General features: G+C 45.5%; 1 protein-coding gene across 1 annotated transcript; it reads right to left on the bottom strand.

Moving 5' to 3' along the window:
- LOC134405825 (vomeronasal type-2 receptor 26-like) lies at positions 1–15,409 on the bottom strand. The gene is made up of 4 exons (XM_063137077.1): positions 14,591–15,409; positions 13,450–13,677; positions 2,775–2,901; positions 1–902 (listed from the first exon to the last, which is right to left on the bottom strand). The coding sequence occupies exons 1-4, from the start codon at positions 15,407–15,409 to the stop codon at positions 1–3; spliced, it is 2,076 nt and encodes a 691-aa protein (XP_062993147.1).
- Positions 15,410–21,606: the final 6,197 nt, after the last annotated feature.

Raw genomic sequence — 21,606 nt, 5'->3', positions numbered from 1 at the left:
CTATGCCTTTCTTCGCATTAGCTGCTCTCTGGTGTTCAAATCAGGTCTCACCACAATTATGTAGCATTTGGGGAAAAAGATGCAGCTGAGTAACCCGGCACTGGAGACCAAGATGGAGAAGATCTCCACAGCCACCATGTATTTTCCTCTTGTGCTGAGATAAGTTGGAACAAAGGACACCCACACACTGCAAAAGACCAACATGCTGAAGGTGATGAACTTGGCTTCATTAAAACTATCAGGCAACTTCCTGGCCAGGAAGGCCACAGTGAAGCTGACAACGGCCAGCAGACCCATGTAGGCTAAAACACAATAGAACATAAAGACAGAACCTTCATTACATAGCAGTACAATTTCATCCATCACTGAAGTTATGTCGACATCTGGGAATGGAGGAGACATTGCCAGCCACAGAGCACAAATGCCTCCTTGAATATTGGAGCAGGAGAGGACAATGGAGTACCCTAACCCTTTCCCCACCCATTGTCTTATCCAGGATCCTGGTTTGGTAGCCATGAATGCCAAGACCACAGACACAGTTTTTGCCAAGATGGTGGAGAGGGACACAGAGAAGACAATGCCAAAAGCAGTTTGTCGAAGAAGGCAGGTGACCTTCTTAGGCTTTCCAATGAAAAGGAAGGAACAGAGGAAACACAAGAGGAGGGAGATGAGGAGAATGTAGGTGAGGCTTCGATTGTTTGCTTTGACCATGGCTGTGTCCCGTTGCCTAATGAAAATGCCAAGCACCAGAGCTGTGATCAGAGATAACAAAAGTCCTGAAGAAATGGAAATGATGGCCAATGTTTCTTCAAAAGCTAGGAAATTTGGAAACTTAGGAATGCATCCATCCTGGAACTTGTTTGGATAGTGACCTTCTGGACAATTGACACAAGTTTCCATGTCTGAAAATAAACATGTGTATGTCAATTTAAATGAAACTAAATCTATTGTCAATACTAAGAATTGCTTCATGTGGAGTCTATCATGTCTTATATTTTTCACCACTAAAGATTTTTTAAAAATATTTTCAATGTTTGTTAAAACAGAATTTCAGTGAGCAATTCCTGTGTTTCCCCCAGAGATGAGATGTGATTTTCTTTGTGTCTTTGACCCTTCCTTCATCATAAAATCACCAGTATTTTTGCAGTGAAAAGAAAGAATAATTTCAAGAGTTTTCCAAAACCTTGTGGGCCAACAAATGTGATTTTGATGAGACATGGCAATCTCTCCCCATGTGACCTCACTCATAGAGGTGCCATAGTTTCTGTCTCATTAAATCCTAGCATTTCCTCTTACTAAGTCTCTGAGCATTTCCCTTTACTAAAAATGATTAAACAGAATTCTGAAAATTACAGGAGCATTTGACAAGCCTTATATTGTGTGTAGGGACAGCATAAAAATGTAATAAGGAAATGCTTTCTTAAATTTGATTTGAGATTTCTGATTTGAGCTTTGAGCTTTTCTTTCAATCTCCCCTTCTCTGTTGGCCCTGCTGTGTTCAGGCTGTAAGCCCCCATTCTCCTATTAACAAATATTGTTTTCTTTCTCTTTACCTTTGGCAAAATGTGTGGCCCATTTCCGCGGTTTGACCCAGCTCCGCGTGATTACTTGCGTGAAGCTAGGAGTGCTGCGCCCATCGGGGTTAGGGTGGAGGGAGCGGGGAAACTAAATTAAATTTTTAAAAATATTACCTTCAGTGCACTCCATCTTCTTTAAAAATAAAAAAATTGCGGGCGCAACACCTCTTCCTGAGGTCATCGTGCCTCAAATGTAAACAGAGGAGGGATCTTGCATTAAAAAAAGTGGGCCCAAAGGGGAGGGCTCTATCCTAGGGAAAGGGAGGGATTATCCCTCCCTGATCCCATCATCCCCTGTGTGTCATCTGGACACACAGGGACGATCCCTGGGTTCACCCTAGGATAAAGCCTGGTCTAGCTAAGGCCTAATTTTTCTGAACAGAGAGGGTGTGAGACTTTGGCCTCATCTACACCAAGCAGGATATTGCACTATGAAAGCAGTATGAAAGCATTATATAAAAGGCAGGAGCCAAACCAAGGGGGATATGGCAGTATGAAAGCGGTATATGGTATGTGCCAAAGGTATGTGCCCCAACAGTTGTCAGTGCACTTCAATACCGCTATAAAGCAGTAGTATGGCTCCTGCCTTTTATTTACCACTTTCATAGTGCAATATCCTGTTTGGTGTAGATTAGGCCTTTCTGTGAAATACTTCTGCTTGCTTTTCCTGTATCGTTTTATTCATTCCCATTTCCCATTCCCCAATTCCCCTCAATAAATCCTTTTTTGCTTGCTTCACAAACTGGTTGCATTTCCTGTCTCCTTCTCTTAAGGTCCCAGCTGTCCTAGCCTGATCAACTGAGCAGCTCAGGGGGTTATTTAAATCCCCCTTTCAAACATTTGGTTAATGGAGAATATAGCTACATGCCTCTCCCCTCATTTCACCTGATCCTCATGGAAATGTAGAGATGTATGAAGGATTATGTTAGCTTGGAAATGAGGGGAAAGCGTGGAGCAGCTGAAAATCACAGAATCATCTGGGAATTTTTATTAATGCTAAAATGAATTCTCTGTGTTTCAGGAATAGTTCTTCTCAAGATGTCACTGAGCAAGTATCAATAAATTAAATCTATAAACAATGAGAATATGTATAATCTTAAAAAAAAAAACCTCCCCAGAATGTAATTAACAGTGGAAGCCAGAAAAGAGTTGCTTGCATTTTCTTCATTTTAAAAAGCTTGATATAATATTTCCTACCCTCCTGGTTTGAGAACATCCTATCTGGACATTGGGCACAGTCATAGCAACAAAACTTCTTCCCTTCCATCTTTTCCTTTCTGTAACCAGGATGACACTTGTCATTACACAGAGATAGAGGTGGCACCTATCCAACGATATTGGAAGAACTTAGTTTTAAGGAAAGGTTTGAGGAAGAAAATGTACATTAGATGATTTACCCAGAAAGAGGAGAAACAATGGCATAGAATATTAGATTTCTAAGTGCACATGTTGGATACTCAATGACAGTATTACCTGTTGTATATAGAATCAGATCATTCTGAAAGAATATAACTCTAGTACCTGATGCACAAAGCATCACATGAAGTCAAGGGGATTAGAATTTCCTTTGTTAGCCACATGGATGATGTCACTATGTTATCAATTGAACTAGGGCCACGAACTGGAGACTTGTCTCAGAGATTTCAAAGTAAAGTAAAGATGGGCAACATTATTTATCCTTTGTTGGGATAAATAGTCTGAAATGCGAGCCAGATATACGTGGTATATAAAAGGCAGGAGTGAGGCCTCATCTACACCAAGCAGGATATTCCACTATGAAAATGGTATATAAAAGGCAGGAGCCACACCAAGCAGGATATAATGGTATGAAAGCAGTATATGGTATGTGTCAATGGGCCCCAACAGTTGTCAGTGCACTTCAATACCACTATTAAGCAGCAGTGTGGCTCCTACGTTTTATATACTGCTTTCATACCACTTTCATAGTGGAATATCCTGCTTGGTGTAGATGAGCCCTGACACTACTTCTTTATAGCAGGATTGAAGTGCACTGACAACTGTTGGGACCCTTATGACAGCCAAAAGATTTTTATTATCACATTGGAAGGACAAATTTACAACTCCTGTAATGCAATGGATCAAGGACCTTATCACATTATCAACTTTTGAATGAGTGTTATATAGACACAAATTGCAAGAGGATAAATATACTGATATTGGGGCCATAGCTAGACCTAAGGTTTATCCCTGGATCGTCCAGGGGTCAAACCTGTTCATCTTGGTGACACACAGGGCATCCAGTGCTCAGGCAGGGGTGAACCCTGGATGAGCCCAGGATAAACCTTAGGTCTAGCTGTGACCTGCGTCTGCTTTTCTTGAAACTTTTGTATAACTCTTCCCCCCCCCCGTTTATATGATGGAAATGATGATAATTGTATATACACAATCTATGGGAACCCCCCCGGGTTTTCACAATGTTTTTTCTGGGTTTTTTTTTGATATTCACAATAAAAATTTTGTTTAAAAAAACCACACCCACCCCATTTTTATACTGCTTTCACAGTGCTATATCCCATGTGGTGTAGATCTGGCTGTCCACTCTGGATGTTGCATTTTCAATAGGGGTGTGATCCGCTCCAATTAGGAGCGTAGAAGCAGTAGCGGATTGGCCTGCTCCGCCTTACCCAGAGGCGGAGTAGGAGTGGACCGCGGACCCCTAGAAACAAGGCGAAGAGAAGCGACCATTTTTCGGAGCTCCTAGTTCAGGCGGAGCGCTCCAGTCGCCATCTTGAAAACATTTCGCCATAGGATTGCATTGCGGCAAATAATCGCGGATAACTACATTCTTTTTGAAGCTATCGTTCTGGAAATTCTTGTGCTCAGAGAGTCGTGGATGGGGGTCATTTTGAGACCACTCTCACCTCTCTGCGTCGTGCAGGTCGCGTGCTATATTTTTTTGAAAATCGGGTCAACCGCGCGGCTCAAACGGCGTTTTCGGCTTTTCGCCCATAGGATTGCATTGAGGGAAAGAATCGGGGATAACTGGGGGGGGGGTTTAAGCTATCGTTCTGAAAATTCTTGTGCACAGAGAGTCATGGATGGGGGTCATTTTGAGACTACTCTCAACTTTCTGCGTCCTGTGGTTCACGTGCAATATTTTTTAAAAAATCGGGGTTTGGGTTTTTGTTTTTGTTTTTGGAAGCGATGACAGGCACATTCAACTCCCAATCCTGATGAGAATTGATCTCCTCAGAAAGCATCATCCTCCAATCCCAGTGTTGGAGGGGGGACTAAGGCAGACCCACCCTGAGAACTTTCTGTTTTGTGTCTCTTTGTGGGTTGGCGTTCGTCGAGGGTACACTTAGTTAGTTAGTGCTCCTGCTTTGGACTTTGGAGATAGATTAGGATAGATTTAGTTTGGCGCGCGTGTGTGTGTGTTTGTTTGCTTCTTTCTGACTTATAGCTTAGTTTGCCCTGTGTTTTTCCCTTACTTTGATTTAATATAAACTTTATTTTTAAATTTTGGAGTGTGTGTTTGGTGGGTTGGGTTGGTTGCCCCCCCCCTGACTGTTCTGCTTTTGTGAAAGCTTTCTTTTGAAAGCATACACACACTTCTTGTCCCATTTCCCTACATTTATTAGTAATATTCTTAAACATATTTTATTATATTCTTTTACATAGTCTTAGTAGTATATTAGTATATTCTCATACATATTATTAGTAGTATTCATATTTTATTCTTCTTATACATATTAGTAGTAGTGTTTGGTTGGTTCTTTTCCCCCCTCCCCTCTCTTAAATCCTGATTGTGTTTCCTTCTATCTTCTATATACCAAAAAATACCAAAAAATACCAAAAAAAAATTATTCTCTTTTTCTTGTCTGTGTAACTTGGACTGAGTGTGCTGCTTTTGTGAAATGCAACAGGCAGCCACAGATTGAGCATTTTGGGGAAAGCATACACACACTTCTTGTCCCATTTCCCTACATTTATTAGTAATATTCTTAAACATATTATTATATTCTTTTAGATATTCTTAGTAGTATATATATTAGTATATTCTCATACATATTATATTAGTAGTATATTATTTTATTCTTTTTATACAGCATACACACTTCTTGTCCCATTTCCCTACATTTAAACATATATTCTTCTTATACATATTCTTAGTAGTACCTTATACATATTATTAGTAGTATTAATATTTTATTAGTCATAATGAAAAGAGGGAGCAGGCGTGCTGAAAGCAGCAAGGCTCAGGCTGGCACCAGTAAGCAGGCTGCCTCTCCTCCTGTGAAAATCAAACGGGCAACTCCTTGGCTGACTGCTCTAAAACAGAAGCAGGATAAGCAGCAGGCAGAGCCACTCTCTTCTGCAACTTGTGCCCGGCGTTCTCTTTTTGAGGGTGGGAATGGGAAAAGTGCCCCTTTACAAGAGGCAGGTGGCATTAGAGGAGGAGGAGTATCCCCAACTCCTTCATTCTCCTTTCAGCCCACGAGCCCGCTGATGGACCTAGACGAGGTCCTCAGCACAGTGGAGGGGGAGGAGGAGGAGGCGGTGGGCCTCCAGGATGTGGGGGCTGAGGAGGAGGAGCAGCAGCAGCAGGCCGAGGCTCTCTCCCCAGTCTCATCCCACACCCCTGTTTCTGTGGCAACACCAGAGAGCTCAGGCAGGCAATTGGTGGTGTCACCACGGAAACGAAAGACAAGCATCGTGTGGGACCACTTTGAGTTGGGAGCGGATCCCTGCTTTGCTGTCTGTCGCCACTGCAAACTCAGCCTAAGCAGGGGTTCATCGACAGGGCATTATGGAACCGGCAGCATGAAGATGCATCTTAAGAGGCAGCACCAGTCGGTCTTGATGGGGAAAGAGGCGGGCAAGGCGACTGGTTCCAGGGGAAAGCCGAAGGCTGCTGCTGCTGCTGCTGCTGCTGCTGCTGGCACTTCCACTCTCAGCTCTCCATCTCCCATCCCCACAAGGGTTAGGCAGGCAACCCTGCCGGAAATGGGGTGGGGGAAGTATGGAACCACAAGATGGCGTTTTCCAACGCCCTCCCAGATCACCACGTCAATCGGTGAGATGGTGGCGTTGGACGACCAGCCATTCAGCCTCGTCGACAACGTAGGCTTCAAGAGGCTGATGGCGCTTGTGGTGCCATACTATAAGCTGCCGTGTTGCACCACCCTGAGCAGGCGGGTGGTGCCTTCCCTGTACCGTTCCTGCAGGGAGTTAGTGCTGGGTCGTCTGTGCCAGGTAGAGTCACGGATGGTGCACTTCACCTCGGACATTTGGTCCAGCGAGGGCGGAGTGCACGCTTACCTGTCCCTGATGGCACACTGGTGGGCAGCCGTGGGGCAGGAAGGATCCAGCACTACAGGGACTGGCAAGGAGGGCTACTGCTGGGCCCTCCTCCACATGCAAGTGATGGACCAGTCCCACACGGCAGCGGAGATTACGGAGGCCATGAACCGCATGGTGGATAGGTGGCTAGCTGGGCAGAAGGTCACCCACGGTTACATGGTCACGGACGGGCGAGCCAACATGGTGAAGGCGGTGCGTGACGGCGGATTCGAGGGCGTCCGCTGCATCGCGCACGTCTTGAACCTGGTGGTGAGGGATGGCCTTGGGATGGGCAGCAGCAAGCCCAACCTCGGTCCCCTGTCCGGGATCCGTAACCTCCTGGAGAGCTGCAGAAAGGTGGCAGGCCATTTCCACCACAGCGTCAAGGGCAGTCGCTTGCTGCGGGAGAAGCAGGAGGAGTTGAATCTCCCGCAGCACAGGCTAGTGCAGGATGTGGTGACACGCTGGAACTCCACCTACCTGATGCTGGAGCGGATGGTGGAGCAACAGCGTGCCATCCACGACTTCTTCAGGGTCAGGGACATGGGCGTCCACCACATGGGCAAGCAGCAGTGGGACGCCATGTCCCAGCTGGTGGCGGTCCTCAAGCCGTTCCTGAATGCCACCAAGACCCTGAGCAAAAGCTCTGCCCTCCTCAGCCAGGTGATCCCTGTATGCAGGCATCTCCAGAAACAGATGGGCGACTTTCTGGAGTACAGGGATCCCGTCACCGGCAGGCGCTTCGAGCCCGAGGTCCGCGAAGCGGTAACTAGGCTGAGGGACGGCCTGATGCGGAGGCTGGAGCCCATCCAAACCGACAGGGTCCACATGTTGGCAGCCATGTGCGACCCTCGTGTGAAGGATGGGCTTTGTGGGCCAAATAGCAGGCAGCACTGGGTGGAAACGCTGGTGGGCGAAGTGCGGGCGGCATGGGCCAAGAGGGTGGGGCAGAGTGAGGCAGAGGAGCAGGCCACCCCTCCCCGCCGCAGCACCAGCAGCACCAGCAGCAGCCTCACCTGCATCCCTCCCAGCAGCAGCACAGGCGAGGGGTATTGGGAAGAGGCTCTGCACGCCGTGGTTGGGCAGAGACCCTCCCTAGCCACCGGCCAGGATGACGCTGCAACCACCGTGCAGCGTTACCTGTCAGAGCCCATGGAGGACTGCTCCGTGGACCCCCTGGCCTACTGGTCATCCCGCTTTCAGATTTGGCCGGACCTGTCGCGGGTGGCCATGGATCGACTCAGCTGCCCACCCACTAGTGTTCCAAGCGAGAGGGTGTTCTCTATGGCGGGCGACATAGTGACCCCTCACCGCTCTCGCTTGGAGCCAGACTTGGTGGAGCAGCTGGTCTTTCTGAAGGGCAATCTACCCCTGCTGGGATACCCCACCCTCAAGCCCTCGTGGGAGTGACAGGCAGGCTCCCCTCCCTTTAATTCCACCCCTCCTTTGGTTGGCAGGCACACTACAGTTCAGGCAGGCTGGTTTTTTCTTTTTATAATTATTTTTATTATATTTTTCTTCTTCTTCTTCTTCTTCTTCTTCTTCTTCTTCTTCTTCTTCTTCTTCTTCTTCTTCTGTGGCTGTGTTACAGTTCACAACATCAACTCTGAATCATTACATTCGTCTCTGTAGGCACTAGGCAGAGTTTGTCACCGTGCGTGTGTGTGACTGACTGTGAGGGCAAAGCACCGCACTTGAGTTCATTTCATTTCTGTGGCGTCCGGTACAGCTTAGTCAACTCATCCGGATAGTTTTCCACCCAGTTCCAAAATACTCCATGATTGACTGCACGTGTTTAGGTGAGGTGCAAGCAGGGGGCAAGGCAATGCCTGGCACCACCACCACTAGCCAGGCTGCCTCTCTCCAGCAGTCCACGGGTCACCCTTTGGAGTGCCCTTGGCTTGGAGTGGAAGACGTACTCCCTGATCCAGAAGTATGGTTTTGAGAAGCAAGCTGTCACTTGAACTCATGAGCCTCTGTGCAAAAGCTGTCATTGTGTGTGTGGTTGTGAGTGTTACTGCAGCTGCCTGTCTCGCTGCGAAAATGAAACAGGCGAGTCCTCGCCTTTGAGAAGCAACCTTTCACTTGAACTCATGGAAGTCATTGACTTCAGCACAGCCACTACATAGAGGCTGTGGTCCTCCAGGATCTGGGTGACTCGATCAGTGTGCTGATTTTGAGAAGCAACCTTTCACTGAAACTCATTCACTTCCCCAATTGAGGGTGAGGGAGGTTAAACTCCAGCAGTCCACGGGTTGCCCTTTGGAAAGCTCAGGGATCAAGTGGACTACTCGACCAGTCTGCTGATTTTGAGAGGCAACTTTTCACTTCAACTCATGGACTTCCCCAATTGAGGGAGGTACTCCAGCAGTCCACCGATCTCCCGTAGCACAGCCACTTAGTGCGTACGGACAGTTTAAGTTTCCTGAGAAGTGAGCTCTCACTTCAACTCATGACAGCCATTGACTTCACCACAGCCACTTCGTGTTGGATGCTGTGTTCCTCCAGGATGTGGGTGAGGAGGATTAGTCGCAGCAGCTGGTCGAGCTTCTCTCCCCAGTCTCATATGGAGCAATTAAAGGTATTTGAGAAGTGAGCTCTCACTTCAACTTCAAGTTCAGACACTTGAGCACAGCCCCTACGGTTGAGGCGCAGCTGGCCGTGCCTCTCTCCCCAACCACTGTCTACATAGGGACAGTTTAAGTTTCCTCCTGAGAAGTGAGCTTTCACTTCGACTCATGACAGCCATTGACTTCACCACTTAGCTGTTCCTCATGTTGTCCTTTCCCTGAAGTGGAGTTCGTAGCAGCAGCTGGTCGAGTGTCTCTCCCCAGTCTCGCAATTAAAGGTATCTCTAAGAAGTGAGGTCTCGCTTCAACTTCAAGTTCAGACACTTGAGCACAGCCCCTACGGTTGAGGCGCAGCTGGCCGTGCCTCTCTCCCCAACCACTGTCTGCATAGGGACAGTTTAAGTTTCCTCCTGAGAAGTGAGCTTTCACTTCGACTCATGACAGCCATTGACTTCACCACAGCCACTTCTCGTTTTGTAGTGCGCCGAGTTGAGCACATCCACTCCGGTGGATGCTCTGGTCCTCCAGGATGTGGGTGAGGAGGATTAGTTGCAGCAGCTGGTCGAGCTTCTCTCCCCAGTCTCATATGGAGCAATTAAAGGTATCTGAGAAGTGAGCTCTCACTTCGACTTCAAGTTCAGACACTTGAGCACAGCCCCTACGGTGGAGGCACAGCTGGCCGTGCCTCTCTCCCCAACCACTGACTGCATAGGGACAGTTTAAGTTTCCTCCTGAGAAGTGAGCTTTCACTTCGACTCATGACAGCCATTGACTTCACCACAGCCACTTCTCGGTGGATGCTTTGTTCCTCCAGGATGTGGGTGAGGAGGATTAGTTGCAGCAGCTGGTCGAGCGTCTCTCCCCAGTCTCGCAATTAAAGGTATCTGAGAAGTGAGCTCTCACTTCAACTTCAAGTTCAGACACTTGAGCACAGCCCCTGTGGTTGAGGCGCAGCTGGCCGTGCCTCTCTCCCCAACCACTGTCTGCATAGGGACAGTTTAAGTTTCCTCCTGAGAAGTGAGCTTTCACTTTGACTCATGACAGCCATTGACTTCACCACTTAGCTGTTCCTCATGTTGTCCTTTCCCTGAAGTGGAGTTCGTAGCAGCAGCTGGTCGAGCGTCTCTCCCCAGTCTCGCAATTAAAGGTATCTCTGAGAAGTGAGCTCTCGCTTCAACTTCAAGTTCAGACACTTGAGCACAGCCCCTACGGTCGAGGCGCAGCTGGCCGTGCCTCTCTCCCCAACCACTGTCTGCATAGGGACAGTTTAAGTTTCCTCCTGAGAAGTGAGCTTTCACTTCGACTCATGACAGCCATTGACTTTACCACAGCCACTTTGTGTTGGATGCTGTGGTCCTCCAGGTTGTGGGTGAGGATTAGTAGCAGAAGCTGGTCAAGCTTCTCTCCCCGGTCTCGTCCCACCCCTCTTCCGCTGTAACCCTCTCTTTGAGAAGCAAGCTGTCACTGAAACTCATGGACTTCCCCAATTGCGGCTGGTACTCCAGGTGTCCACCGAACTCCCGTAGCACAGCCACTTAGTGCATACGGACAGTTTAAGTTTCCTGAGAAGTGAGCTCTCACTTCGACTCATGACAGCCATTGACTTCACCAGTTAGCTGTTCCTCATGTTGTCCTTTCCCTGAAGTGGAGTTCGTAGCAGCAACTGGTTGAGCGTCTCTCCCCAGTCTTGCAATTAAAGGTATCTGAGAAGGGAGCTCTCACTTCGACTCATGACAGCCATTGACTTCACCACAGCCACTTTGTGTGGGATGCTGTGGTCCTCCAGGATGTGGGTGAGGATTAGTAGCAGAAGCTGGTCCAGCTTCTCTCCCCGGTCTCGTCCCACCCCTCTTCCGCTGTAACCCTCTCTTTGAGAAGCAAGCTGTCACTGAAACTCATGGACTTCCCCTCAGAGAAAAAGCTAAGCTCCAGCAGTCGACCGATCTCCCGTAGCACAGCCACTACGTTTCCTGAGAAGTGAGCACAGCCACTACAGTGGAGGCGCCTGCCCACCTGCCTGGGAGCCGTCCTTGTGAGGTAGCTGGATCTGCTGGGACTGACTCCCCCGCAGATCTATGGCTTACTTGTGCAAGGTACCAGCTTTTCTGGGCCCGCCAACCCATGCCTGCCTGCCTGTCTGCCCGCCTCCCCCGGGATGCTGCTGTGGTGGGACATCTGCCAGGACTGACTCCTCGCCTGCTCTGCCCGCCTGGTGCCTGGGAGATGGGCTTTGCGGTTCGTGCCCAGCACCTCCGGCACGCTTGCTCCCAGTCGTCCTCCTCTGTGCCCCTCAAGGCGTAACTGCTGGCTTAGAAAGAAACAACCAGCCATCTTTGCCTCACTTGCTCCTTGCGCCCGCTTACGGGTTGGTTTGCTATGCGTTAGTGCTCAAGTCATCCTTGCGGCACTACAATGCATGCTGCCTGCCTGCTTTCCCTCCCTTCTCCCCTTGCTTTGACTCAGGGGAGAAGTCCTTCCTGCGCTCACTTAGACTTTATCAAGTTCAATAATCCCTTTTTCAAATGTGCAAGAAGATTTAGGGTTATCTCGTGGCATGTTGGGATTTCCTTGGAACTGGCCCCATTGAGCTGTCTGCAATTGCAACTTTAAATCCCTGACATACTGGAGTGCCCGATTTTCAAAAATTCCCCAAAAATCAGGGGATGATGGGATTGCCTTGAAACTTGGTGTCCATGGGGACACATGGGTAAGCTGTCATGGGACCAAAGGATAGGTTTCTAACCTGCAAATTGACGTAGTTGTAGAATGGGACTTGATTTGGGGTGAGTTAAAAAGTTTAAGCCGCGCCAAAAATCAGGGGATGATGGGATTGCCTTGAGTGTGGGCGTCCCTGTGGACACATGGATAAGCTGTCCTGGTGCCAAGTTTGAGGTTTCTAACATGCAAATTGACGGAGCTATCCCAAGGGGTCTGAATGGGGTGCCCGATTTTCAAAAATTCCCCAAAAATCAGGGGATGATGGGATTGGCTTGAAACTTGGCATCCATGTGGACACGTGGACAAGCTATCATGGTGCCAACTTTGAGGTTTCTAACATGCAAATTGACGTAGTTGTAGAATGGGACAATTTGGGGTGAGTTAAGCCGCGCCAAAAATCAGGGGATGATGGGACTGCCTTGAGTCTGGGTGTCCATGTGGACACATGGATAAGCTGCCCTGGTGCTGAGTTTGAGGTTTCTAACATGCAAATTGACGGAGCTATCCCAAGGGGTCTGAATGGGGTGACCGATTTTCAAAAATTTGCCAAAAATCAGGGGATGATGGGATTGCCTTGAAACTTGGCGTGCGTGTGTATACGCCCATGAGGTGTCATGGTGCCAAACGTGAGGTTTCTAACTTGAACCAAAAAAAAGTTGTTTACTTTTTTAGCTTTCAATGCAACCCTATGGGGGGGGGAAAACGGAGCTCCGATCCGGATCCGGAGCTCCGAGCGGAGCGGAGCGGAAGTGGGCGAAGCGGGGGTGGGGCGGAGTGGCCTGATCCAAAAATGGCAGATCTGCAAGTGAAGCGGAGCGGGGGGTCCGTGCACACCCCTAATTTTCAATATCATGATTTGTCTCCACTAGAATGCCCACCACCCCAGTGGAGACTGCGGGTTCCAATTTCGGTGGGGCTCTGAATCCACTCTGGGATTCAGTCAGAACCTGCCAGAACACTAATCCATAGTGGCAAAATAGACCCAGAACTTTGGATGCCTCTTTCGAAGTTATGACTATTTCTGACTGAAACCCAGAGTGGGGTTCAGAACCCCACCAAAATCAGAGCCATCAGCCTCCACTGAACTTTTGAAACACTATTTCCTCCTTTTTGGCAATCCAACACTGCATTCCAGTGAAATTCAAATATAGTTATGCCTCATGTGAAGAAATGCTCCCTTTCTTGTCTGTCTATCTACCTATCTCTCTCTCTATTACCCTTCTTGTTACAATAGATAAAATCAATATTAATATCTAAACAATATTATTATATTTTCCAACCTGAAACAAGTTTCTCTGCCAGTTGATTTTGTCCTCAGCTATAGTCAATTCTTCCCCTGGAGGAGCATGGGGATCCAACCTTCCCACTTTGACCCTGATGTAGGAGTTATTTGGGAAAGTGATCAAGTTTGTAACATCAAATCCACCTGCTAACTCCCCATGTTCATTAAACATAATTTCCTCTCTGGCGCTGTTGTTGAATGAGATCCTTAGAATCAAAGAGTGAAGCTAGAGAGAGAGAGAGAGAGAGAGAGAGAGAGAGAGAGAGAACCAAGATCTGGAATACCTTTAGTTGATGAATTGGGATTATTTTCCTGTATGAGAGTCACTGTCTGAGAATACAAGCCTCTTACATTTGAGAATAGCATTGTGTTTTAGGAACCAGATTTGGGGAAACCATGGCAAATCACAAAAAAGTATGTTTTTTCATCAATTGGTGTTAAATGTTATTTATTTATTTATTTTTATAAATTGCATTGTGTTTTGCAAAATACAAAACCATACAATAATTCTCACCCTCTCCTCCCACCCCTAGATAGAGTTACATAGTGTATAAATGCAGAATCCCTCAGAAAGCAATTTTAACTTTCGAAAATAAAGCAATATGAAATAATTTACAACAACCCTCATGATTTATAAGTTGCAGGGGCCATTTGGCTATGGTCCTCTACATGAGTTTGTTCAATAAATAGTAACGAAACAGCCACAAAGGAGTCATACTATCTTGGACCTCTCATGACCTGTAATTTATATGACAATTTCCCCATTATTGCTGTCTTCTACACCAATTTATACCTGTTCTACACTTTCTGTGCCCTAGACGGCTGCCTAGATGGCCTAATGGTAGTCCCAGACCTGTGTGAGGTCCTTCCTTTTCTAGCAGCAAATAAAAGAGGAAAATCTGCTCCTTATGCTAAAATTCATTTTTCCTTCAACAAATAAATTCAGTAGAGTCAAGTCTGATTACATATGTATCTCAACTTTTAAAATCTGGCAATCTCAGAAAAAAAAATGCAGTACAGAATTTTTGCTCTCAGCACATTCCCACCACATGTGCTGGTATGTGCCAAGCACTAGGCATAGGTTACTGAGTAGTGTAGGTCACATCACTGTCTGCTTTCAAGGTATAAGAGCAAATTACCTGCCAGGGTTCCATATGCTGAGGTGCCAGACTGATGCTCTCTGCCATTGCTCTGTGGTTGAATGGAGATATGTAAGTGTTGTGTAAGGTGTGAGCCACAGCATAGACGGCATTGTAGATACTGTAACTGTGGCCAGTCATGCTCATTTCAAAGAAAGGTGAAGTTAGGCTCTGCAGTGTTTCCTGCCCAGTACATGATTCATTGTTGTCTCTTGTTGAGTCAGAATTTGTGATAGGGCACCCAAAAGCTTGCTCCCAGACATCTGCGATAAAGCCATCTGCTTTTGCTCCAGAGGGGTTGATAAGGTGAAGAAATTCTTGGAAGCCTGGAGGCTCTTTTGAATGAATGGTGAAGGAAATTGCACCGTGGAACATTTGCATATTAACAGGCTTTTGAAAGACATGTAAAATGAAATCTATTTGGGCTGTTGTAATCCACACTTTCCCTGTAGACATCATTCCACTATAGTCATGATCTGTGAAAGGAAAAATAGTTGTTATCAATATAAGAGCAGTCAGCCACAGAATGGTCGAGCTTTCTCCATACATAACAACCACAGTGGCTTTCTTCTCCAAGAAAATTGGAATATAACTCAGTGTAAGATTGATAGCGTCAGCGAAGTCAAAGAACTGCCAGTTTGCTTGGAGTCTACTTGTGAATTCTGAACAGATTCCATTCTGGGAAAGCATTGGCTCCATTATCTGTAAGAAACGTTCTCCCCCTTCGTCGTCCAGAGTAACGAGTCCGACCCATTTCCACCCAAAACGTTGAAGCAGTTGGACAATTCCTTGGTACTGAAGGGCTTCATTGGGGACCATGCGGTAAAAGGATGGGAAATGGGATTCATCACTCACTGCTGTTTCAAATGAGCCATAGGAAAACTAAAGAAGAAAAGAATGAAAGAAATATGAGAAAGAAGGAAAGAAGTGGGAATAAGTCTTAGGTCTTCTTTAGCCACAATACTCTTATGTAGTTCATTCTTCTTTTTTCTTATTTACTGAAATGCAACCCCACCATTTCATACAGAAGAATCTCTAAATTTTCTTATACAGAAGCAAAAAATATAATTAACAGTACAATCCTATTTAATTACATTTAGTTTAAAGGGACTGACTTGCAAATATGAAGATATAAGATAGCAGCCTGAATGGGCAGTAACATCAATCACATTTGTTTCCAATTAATCATGTTTAAGACAGCATCCTGAATTTACAGGGAAAGTTTTGAATTTATATTTTAATTTATTTCTATTATATTGTTGGAAGTATCATTTTATTCTGATTTGGGAGCATTAATGCCTTAGAGCCTTAAAGATTTGAATAAGTTATTTATAAAAGGCAGGTCAATAAGGCTAAGCAAACTGGATATTTAGTTGCTGTCCCTCCCTCCCTCCCTCCCTCCCTGTCTGTCTGTCATGTCTGTCTCTTACAAACCCTTGAATATCTTCACATATTCATCCTCATTTGTTTTGGATTGATTGCTCTCTCTCAGCATATTAAAGGAACAATGCTGGATTCAAATTTAGTTGTGCTTAGAACTGTACCATTGAAATCAATGGGATGAGTTAGCCATAAATAACTTTAGTTCTATTGAGTTCAATGGGTCTCTTCTAAACATGACTATTAATCCAAACCACAGTTTCATGAACCAATGGTGTACGTGGTTTCGATACCCATGTTATACTCCAGTTCAATTCCGCATTTTCCCCGGTCTTTCCTTTTCTAATCATACCCCCTCTCTTTCTGAACCATCTAATTTATTTATTTATTTATTTATTTATTTATTTATTTATTTATTTATTTATTACACTTATATACTGCCTCCATAGCCAGAGCTCTCTGGGCGGTTTACAGAAATTGCCACTAGCACTTATATGTGCAGCTTTCATGGGATTGTGAAATGCACACATCCCACAACCTGAGATCAAGCATTGGACTAAGGTTCTTGCTTCCTCAGATATAAGACTTCCACTTGTGAAAGGAGCGTCCACCCAACTTTTGAGGATCCCACCTCTCCAAGCACAGAGTGGCTCATCCCATTCAGCAGGGTCTCCTCATTCTCTGGGTGAAGGAAGGACTAGGGAAGTCCACATCCTGAAATCCTACCTGTGGAATCTTGTAAAGACCCAAGACATGTGCCATGCATGCAGAGGTATCAGCACTTAGTCCACCAATGACCCCGATGAGATTTTTGTGGAAGCCACATTTGTAGTTGGGCACGATCTGATGGGATTTGAAAAGCAGGTCCAGCGTAGTACGATATGTCATTCTTACATTGTAGTGGCTGTCATAGATGTGGAATCCGAAAGTGACATTGGGCAAGATCTTGGGATTCTCATTGATCTCATTAACGGCAAACACCATGGCCAAGATGTGCTGGTAGAACTTTGTCACCACGCTGCAAATAAAGTGATTTCCTTTACTTTGACAAGAGAATTCTTCAGTGAATTTAGTCACAGACTACAAGGAAAGGGCACAATCTAATCATGACCAACTCTCGTTGAAAATAAGAGCGCTGTTGTCATGGTGTACATTTCCTCAATTATGTTCAGTGGAGTCTGGTGGTTCCAATTTTGGTGGGGCTCTAAATCCATTCTGGGTTTCAGTCAGAACCAGCCAAAACCCTAAAGGAATTACCAAGGCCCTGAATGTATTGGGAGAATAGGGTTCAGCACCTTGGATAGTTTTCTCTGAGTTTTGAATTAATTTGCAATGCTGTGAAAATATGTATGCAAAAATAAGAATGGCTGTTCAAAAAATGTAATGAATCCCTTATTAATTTAATACCCCTTTTTATCAATCTCAATTCAAATTGTGGTGCACAATATTCTCTCTCTCTCTCTCTCTCTCTCTCTGCACATATAAAATGCTGGGTGGGAGGGGTGGAAAGAGGAGATAGAGGAATGGCCTTGTTTCATCACTGCCACTTTCAGAGATGTGTTTGGTGGAAACGCTAGGGAGTGCCTTTTTGGTTGTGGCTCACAGGCTGTAGAACTCCCTCCCAAGGAAGGGTAGGATTGATCCCTCCCTCCAATTTCAAATTGACTATCAATTCTTCAAAGGCAATGACAATGTGATTACTGATGGACTATCAAGTGAGGAGGAGAGACCAGCGTTCCAGAATGCCCAGGATGAACAGTGAATGGACAATCTCCCTGATGTGTTCCCGATTTGCTCAAAGTCATGGACTTTGTACCATGCACCAAGAAAATTTCTTTTGTTCTGGACACTGTGTATTCTTCTATACTCTGTTTGGTTTCAATGTTTTATGTTATTTATTGGTGATGTAAACACTGTTTGGACTTCATATGGTAAGGGTGGTAAGTGGTTAACCCTGTTGGGAGGGGAGGGAGTGAATGAATGTTGGAGTGTATGCTGATTGGGTGTTGGATTCAACTGTGTGAGGGAGAATGAGAATTGAAATCAGTTAGCATTTAGAGTGATTAGTTGATAGTTGGGAGTGAGAGGGAGTCTGGGTTTGTCTGCTGAAGGGGTTAGATCATTGTAGGGTCTGTGTTTCATTATTTTGGGAATAAGAGGGAATAGTAGGAGTTAGATTAGACTAGTTCTTTGACTAGGCAAGGATACATGATACACTGTCTTGTAACAACCAAGTATTGAAACAAATGAAACCACAAGATTGATAAACTGTATGAATTCACTTACTGCTAAATAAAAGTTGTTTTGTTTCACAAACTGGATTGAATTCTTGAAGTACCTGAGGTTATGTAGTGGCAGTGGTGAAGTAAAAGGGTGAATAGAGAGGAGAACCAATTGCTAGGCTGGTGACTGTGGGACCTAGAAGGGACAGTGAATCACAGAACCAGTGGGAAGCAGTATACCGACTGTGTTCATGGTTGGGATTCTCTATAGTGAAAGATCAAAACAAGGCCAAAGGGAGAGGTTGTGACATGGAGCTAGACAAATTTCTGGAGGAGAAAGATATCAATGGTTACTAGTACTTACAGTTATTTGCTACCTCCAGTATTAGAAGTGTATGTTTATGTACACCTCTTGTTGTGGAACATTGGTGGGAGGGTGCTCTTGCACTCATGTTCTACTTGTGGGTATTCTATGGGCAGCTGGTTGGTTGCTATGTGAACAGAATGCTGGAATAGATGGACCATTTGTGTGATCCAGCAGGGCTCTTATGTTCTTAGGTGTAAAAGGGCTCTCTGGTGGAAACAACCAGGAATTTATATGGCACAAAGCTGGGTTTATTCATGTTTGGTGTAGTGTGTGTGTGTGGGAACCTCTACATACCTCTCCCTCTTTTCCAAAATGGGATGAATGAATATGTATGTTCAACCAAGGTTATTATTCACTCACTCATTCTTCTGACCAGTGTTATTAGCTCATTAACAGAGCACATGATGTGGATGTAGGTGGTCAAAGGTTCCATTCCTGGCACACCAGTTAAAAGAATCAGGTAGCAGGTCATGAGAAGGCCTCATGTAGAGAGAAGAACCAGTAATAGGCTAAATGGAGAAATAGTTTGTCCTGCTATAAAACAAGTTCTTATGCTCCATTCATATTTTATAAACATAGTATTAATGATACTCCTCTTTTTCAAAGGAATGAAATCAATCTGCAGCCTTAAAAATCAATTTGAAGTCTACTACTACTACTAGTCCCTTTGTTGCAAACTTATCAAAGCAGTTTGCAGTTACAGAAACATGACATAAACTTAAAATAAAAACAAACTTTTCTTCATAGGATTTCTTACAATGGGAATGGTATAGTTTCCTCCGAAGGGTGCTTGTTAAACCCAATATTGGTGGACATGGAATAAATATGAGATGCAATTCCACCAATGATGAGGTCACCTGCCTGGTACCATTGATGTGGAATATGGAGAGGGTTATTTCCAGTGCACTTCAGAGTTTGCTCTTCAATTGCCATGTGTGGGATAACCATCACCACCACAGTTATCATCATCTGGGTGGCAAACATCCATCTTGCGGTCACGTGTCCCATGTTTCTCTACTGAGTCATGCCTCCCACCAGCTTCATTCAAACAATGGTTGCTATGCCTGCCATACACTTCTTAAGATGAGAAAATATCTTTAACAGTGGTGTATAATCATGTGTTGAAAATCTATTGAAAAACATCAACGAATACCAGGAAGGGAGAAAATGGTTGAAAATCACATATCCCTGATTTTAGCTGCTGCCATTAATCTATGCTGTGAAGAACATTGTAGGTTTTTAAAATGTCAATTTATGACTCGACTTGGCTGAATTTCTTTGTCTAATGCCTTCTTAAAAGAAACTGGAGGTTTGAGCTGGTGAATTAATTACAGTGATACCAATAATTACAGGGGAGATAATAACTTTGGAGACTGCATGGTATCTTTTCTGTCTCTACCAGAAAACATACAAGTTTGTCAAATGTTGCAATGTTTTTCTGCTGCTCTGCAGCGGAACAACAAGTGTGTTGCAACTTCAGACTGATTCACCGAGAGTTCTAGTGCTGGATTCACCCTACTCTTTAGGTTTTTCAAGTGATGCAGTGGTACATAAGTACATAAGAAGAGCCCTGCTGGAACAGACCAAGGGTCCATCTAGTCCAGCACTCTGTTCACACAGTGGCCAACCAGCTGATGACCAAAAAAGCAGGACATAGTACAACTGCACCATCCCACCCATGTTCCCCAGCAAGTGGTGTACACGGGCTTACTGCCTCGGATACTTGAGGTAGCACATACCCATCAGGGCAAGAAGCCATTGATAGCTTTCTCCTCCAGGAATTCATTCAACCCCTTTTTAAACCCATCCAGATTGGTGGACATCACTACATGTTGTGGTAGTGAATTCCATAATTTTACCATGTGCTGTGTGAAGAAGTACTTGCTTTGACTTTTCCTGAATCTCCCACCAATCAACTTCATGGGATGACCCTGGTTTCTAGTATTTTAAGAAAGGGAGAAAAATGGTACATATTGACTGAATGGGTGCTGATCTTGAATGTCCAAAAATCACATGCCTGTGGAGCTAAGTAGATACAGATCCATACCCAGCTGTGTAGATACTTATCAACAGGGCAGCCCTAGCATTTTTCAGTTTCTCCAGAAGAAGGCTTTTCCCTGTCTTCCCTTGCACAGCTGGTGTAGGACATTTTGCTACCCAAGGAAAAGGAAATACTGGAGCTTCCCCAATTCATGTAAATGAGACAATCAGATAGGCAGTTGCATCCTATTTTGACACCAGAGTTGGGGGAAAAAACTGGCAACAGGCTATATCAGGCCTCCCTTGCAGCACCTGCTCCCTAAAGATGTTGTTTCACTTTGCCCAATGGTAGGGTTGTTTTTGCTGCCTTGCTGATGTAATCCCTTCAGACTGATATGGTGACCAATCCAACCTAACCCATTGCATATCTCTCTACACATCGACTCTTGGATTCGTACCATTTCCCATACCCATCCACCCTCCTTTCTTGGATCGCCATCATGGTAATTTATCTTTCATTTTGTCAGTTGTTTTCCTTTTCATATACTACATTTTAGGGATGTGCTCCGCTCCGATTAGGAGCGTAGAAGCAGTAGCGGATTGGCCTGCTCCGCCTTACCCAGAGGCGGAGTAGGAGCGGACCGTGGACCCCCTAGAAGCAAGGCGAAGAGAAGCGGCCATTTTTCGGAGCTCCGAGTTCAGGCGGACCGCTCCGGTCGCCATCTTGAAAACATTTCGCCATAGGATTGCATTGCGGCAAATAATCGCGCATAACTACATTGTTTTTGAAGCTATCATTCTGAAAATTCTTGTGCACAGAGAGTCGTGGATGGGGGTCATTTTGAGACCACTCTCACCTCTCTGCATCGTACGGGTCACGGGCTATATTTTTGTGAAAATCGGGTCAACCGCGCGGCTCAAACTGCGTTTTCGGCTTTTCGCCCATAGGATTGCATTGAGGGAAAGAATCGGGGATAACTGGGGGGGGGTTTAAGCTATCATTCTGAAAATTCTTGTGCACAGAGAGTCGTGGATGGGGGTCATTTTGAGACCACTCTCAACTTTCT

The sequence above is a fragment of the Elgaria multicarinata genome, chromosome 11, assembly GCF_023053635.1.
Source record: "Elgaria multicarinata webbii isolate HBS135686 ecotype San Diego chromosome 11, rElgMul1.1.pri, whole genome shotgun sequence".
NCBI classification, from domain to species: domain Eukaryota; kingdom Metazoa; phylum Chordata; class Lepidosauria; order Squamata; family Anguidae; genus Elgaria; species Elgaria multicarinata.
Note: the sequence above shows the minus strand (reverse complement) of the source record. Positions and strands in the feature narration are given on the sequence as shown.

Bases quoted from the DNA above. Each gene is read 5' to 3' on its own strand.
- LOC134405825 (XM_063137077.1), bottom strand. From the start codon at position 15,409: ATGGTCCCCAATGAAGCCCTTCAGTACCAAGGAATTGTCCAACTGCTT. The intron at 13,678-14,590 runs GTAATTTGCTCT...CTCTCTCTCTAG, and splicing joins AGCATATGGAACCCTGGCAG to CTTCACTCTTTGATTCTAAG. The intron at 903-2,774 runs GTAGGAAATATT...GTTTATTTTCAG, and splicing joins GATGTTCTCAAACCAGGAGG to ACATGGAAACTTGTGTCAAT.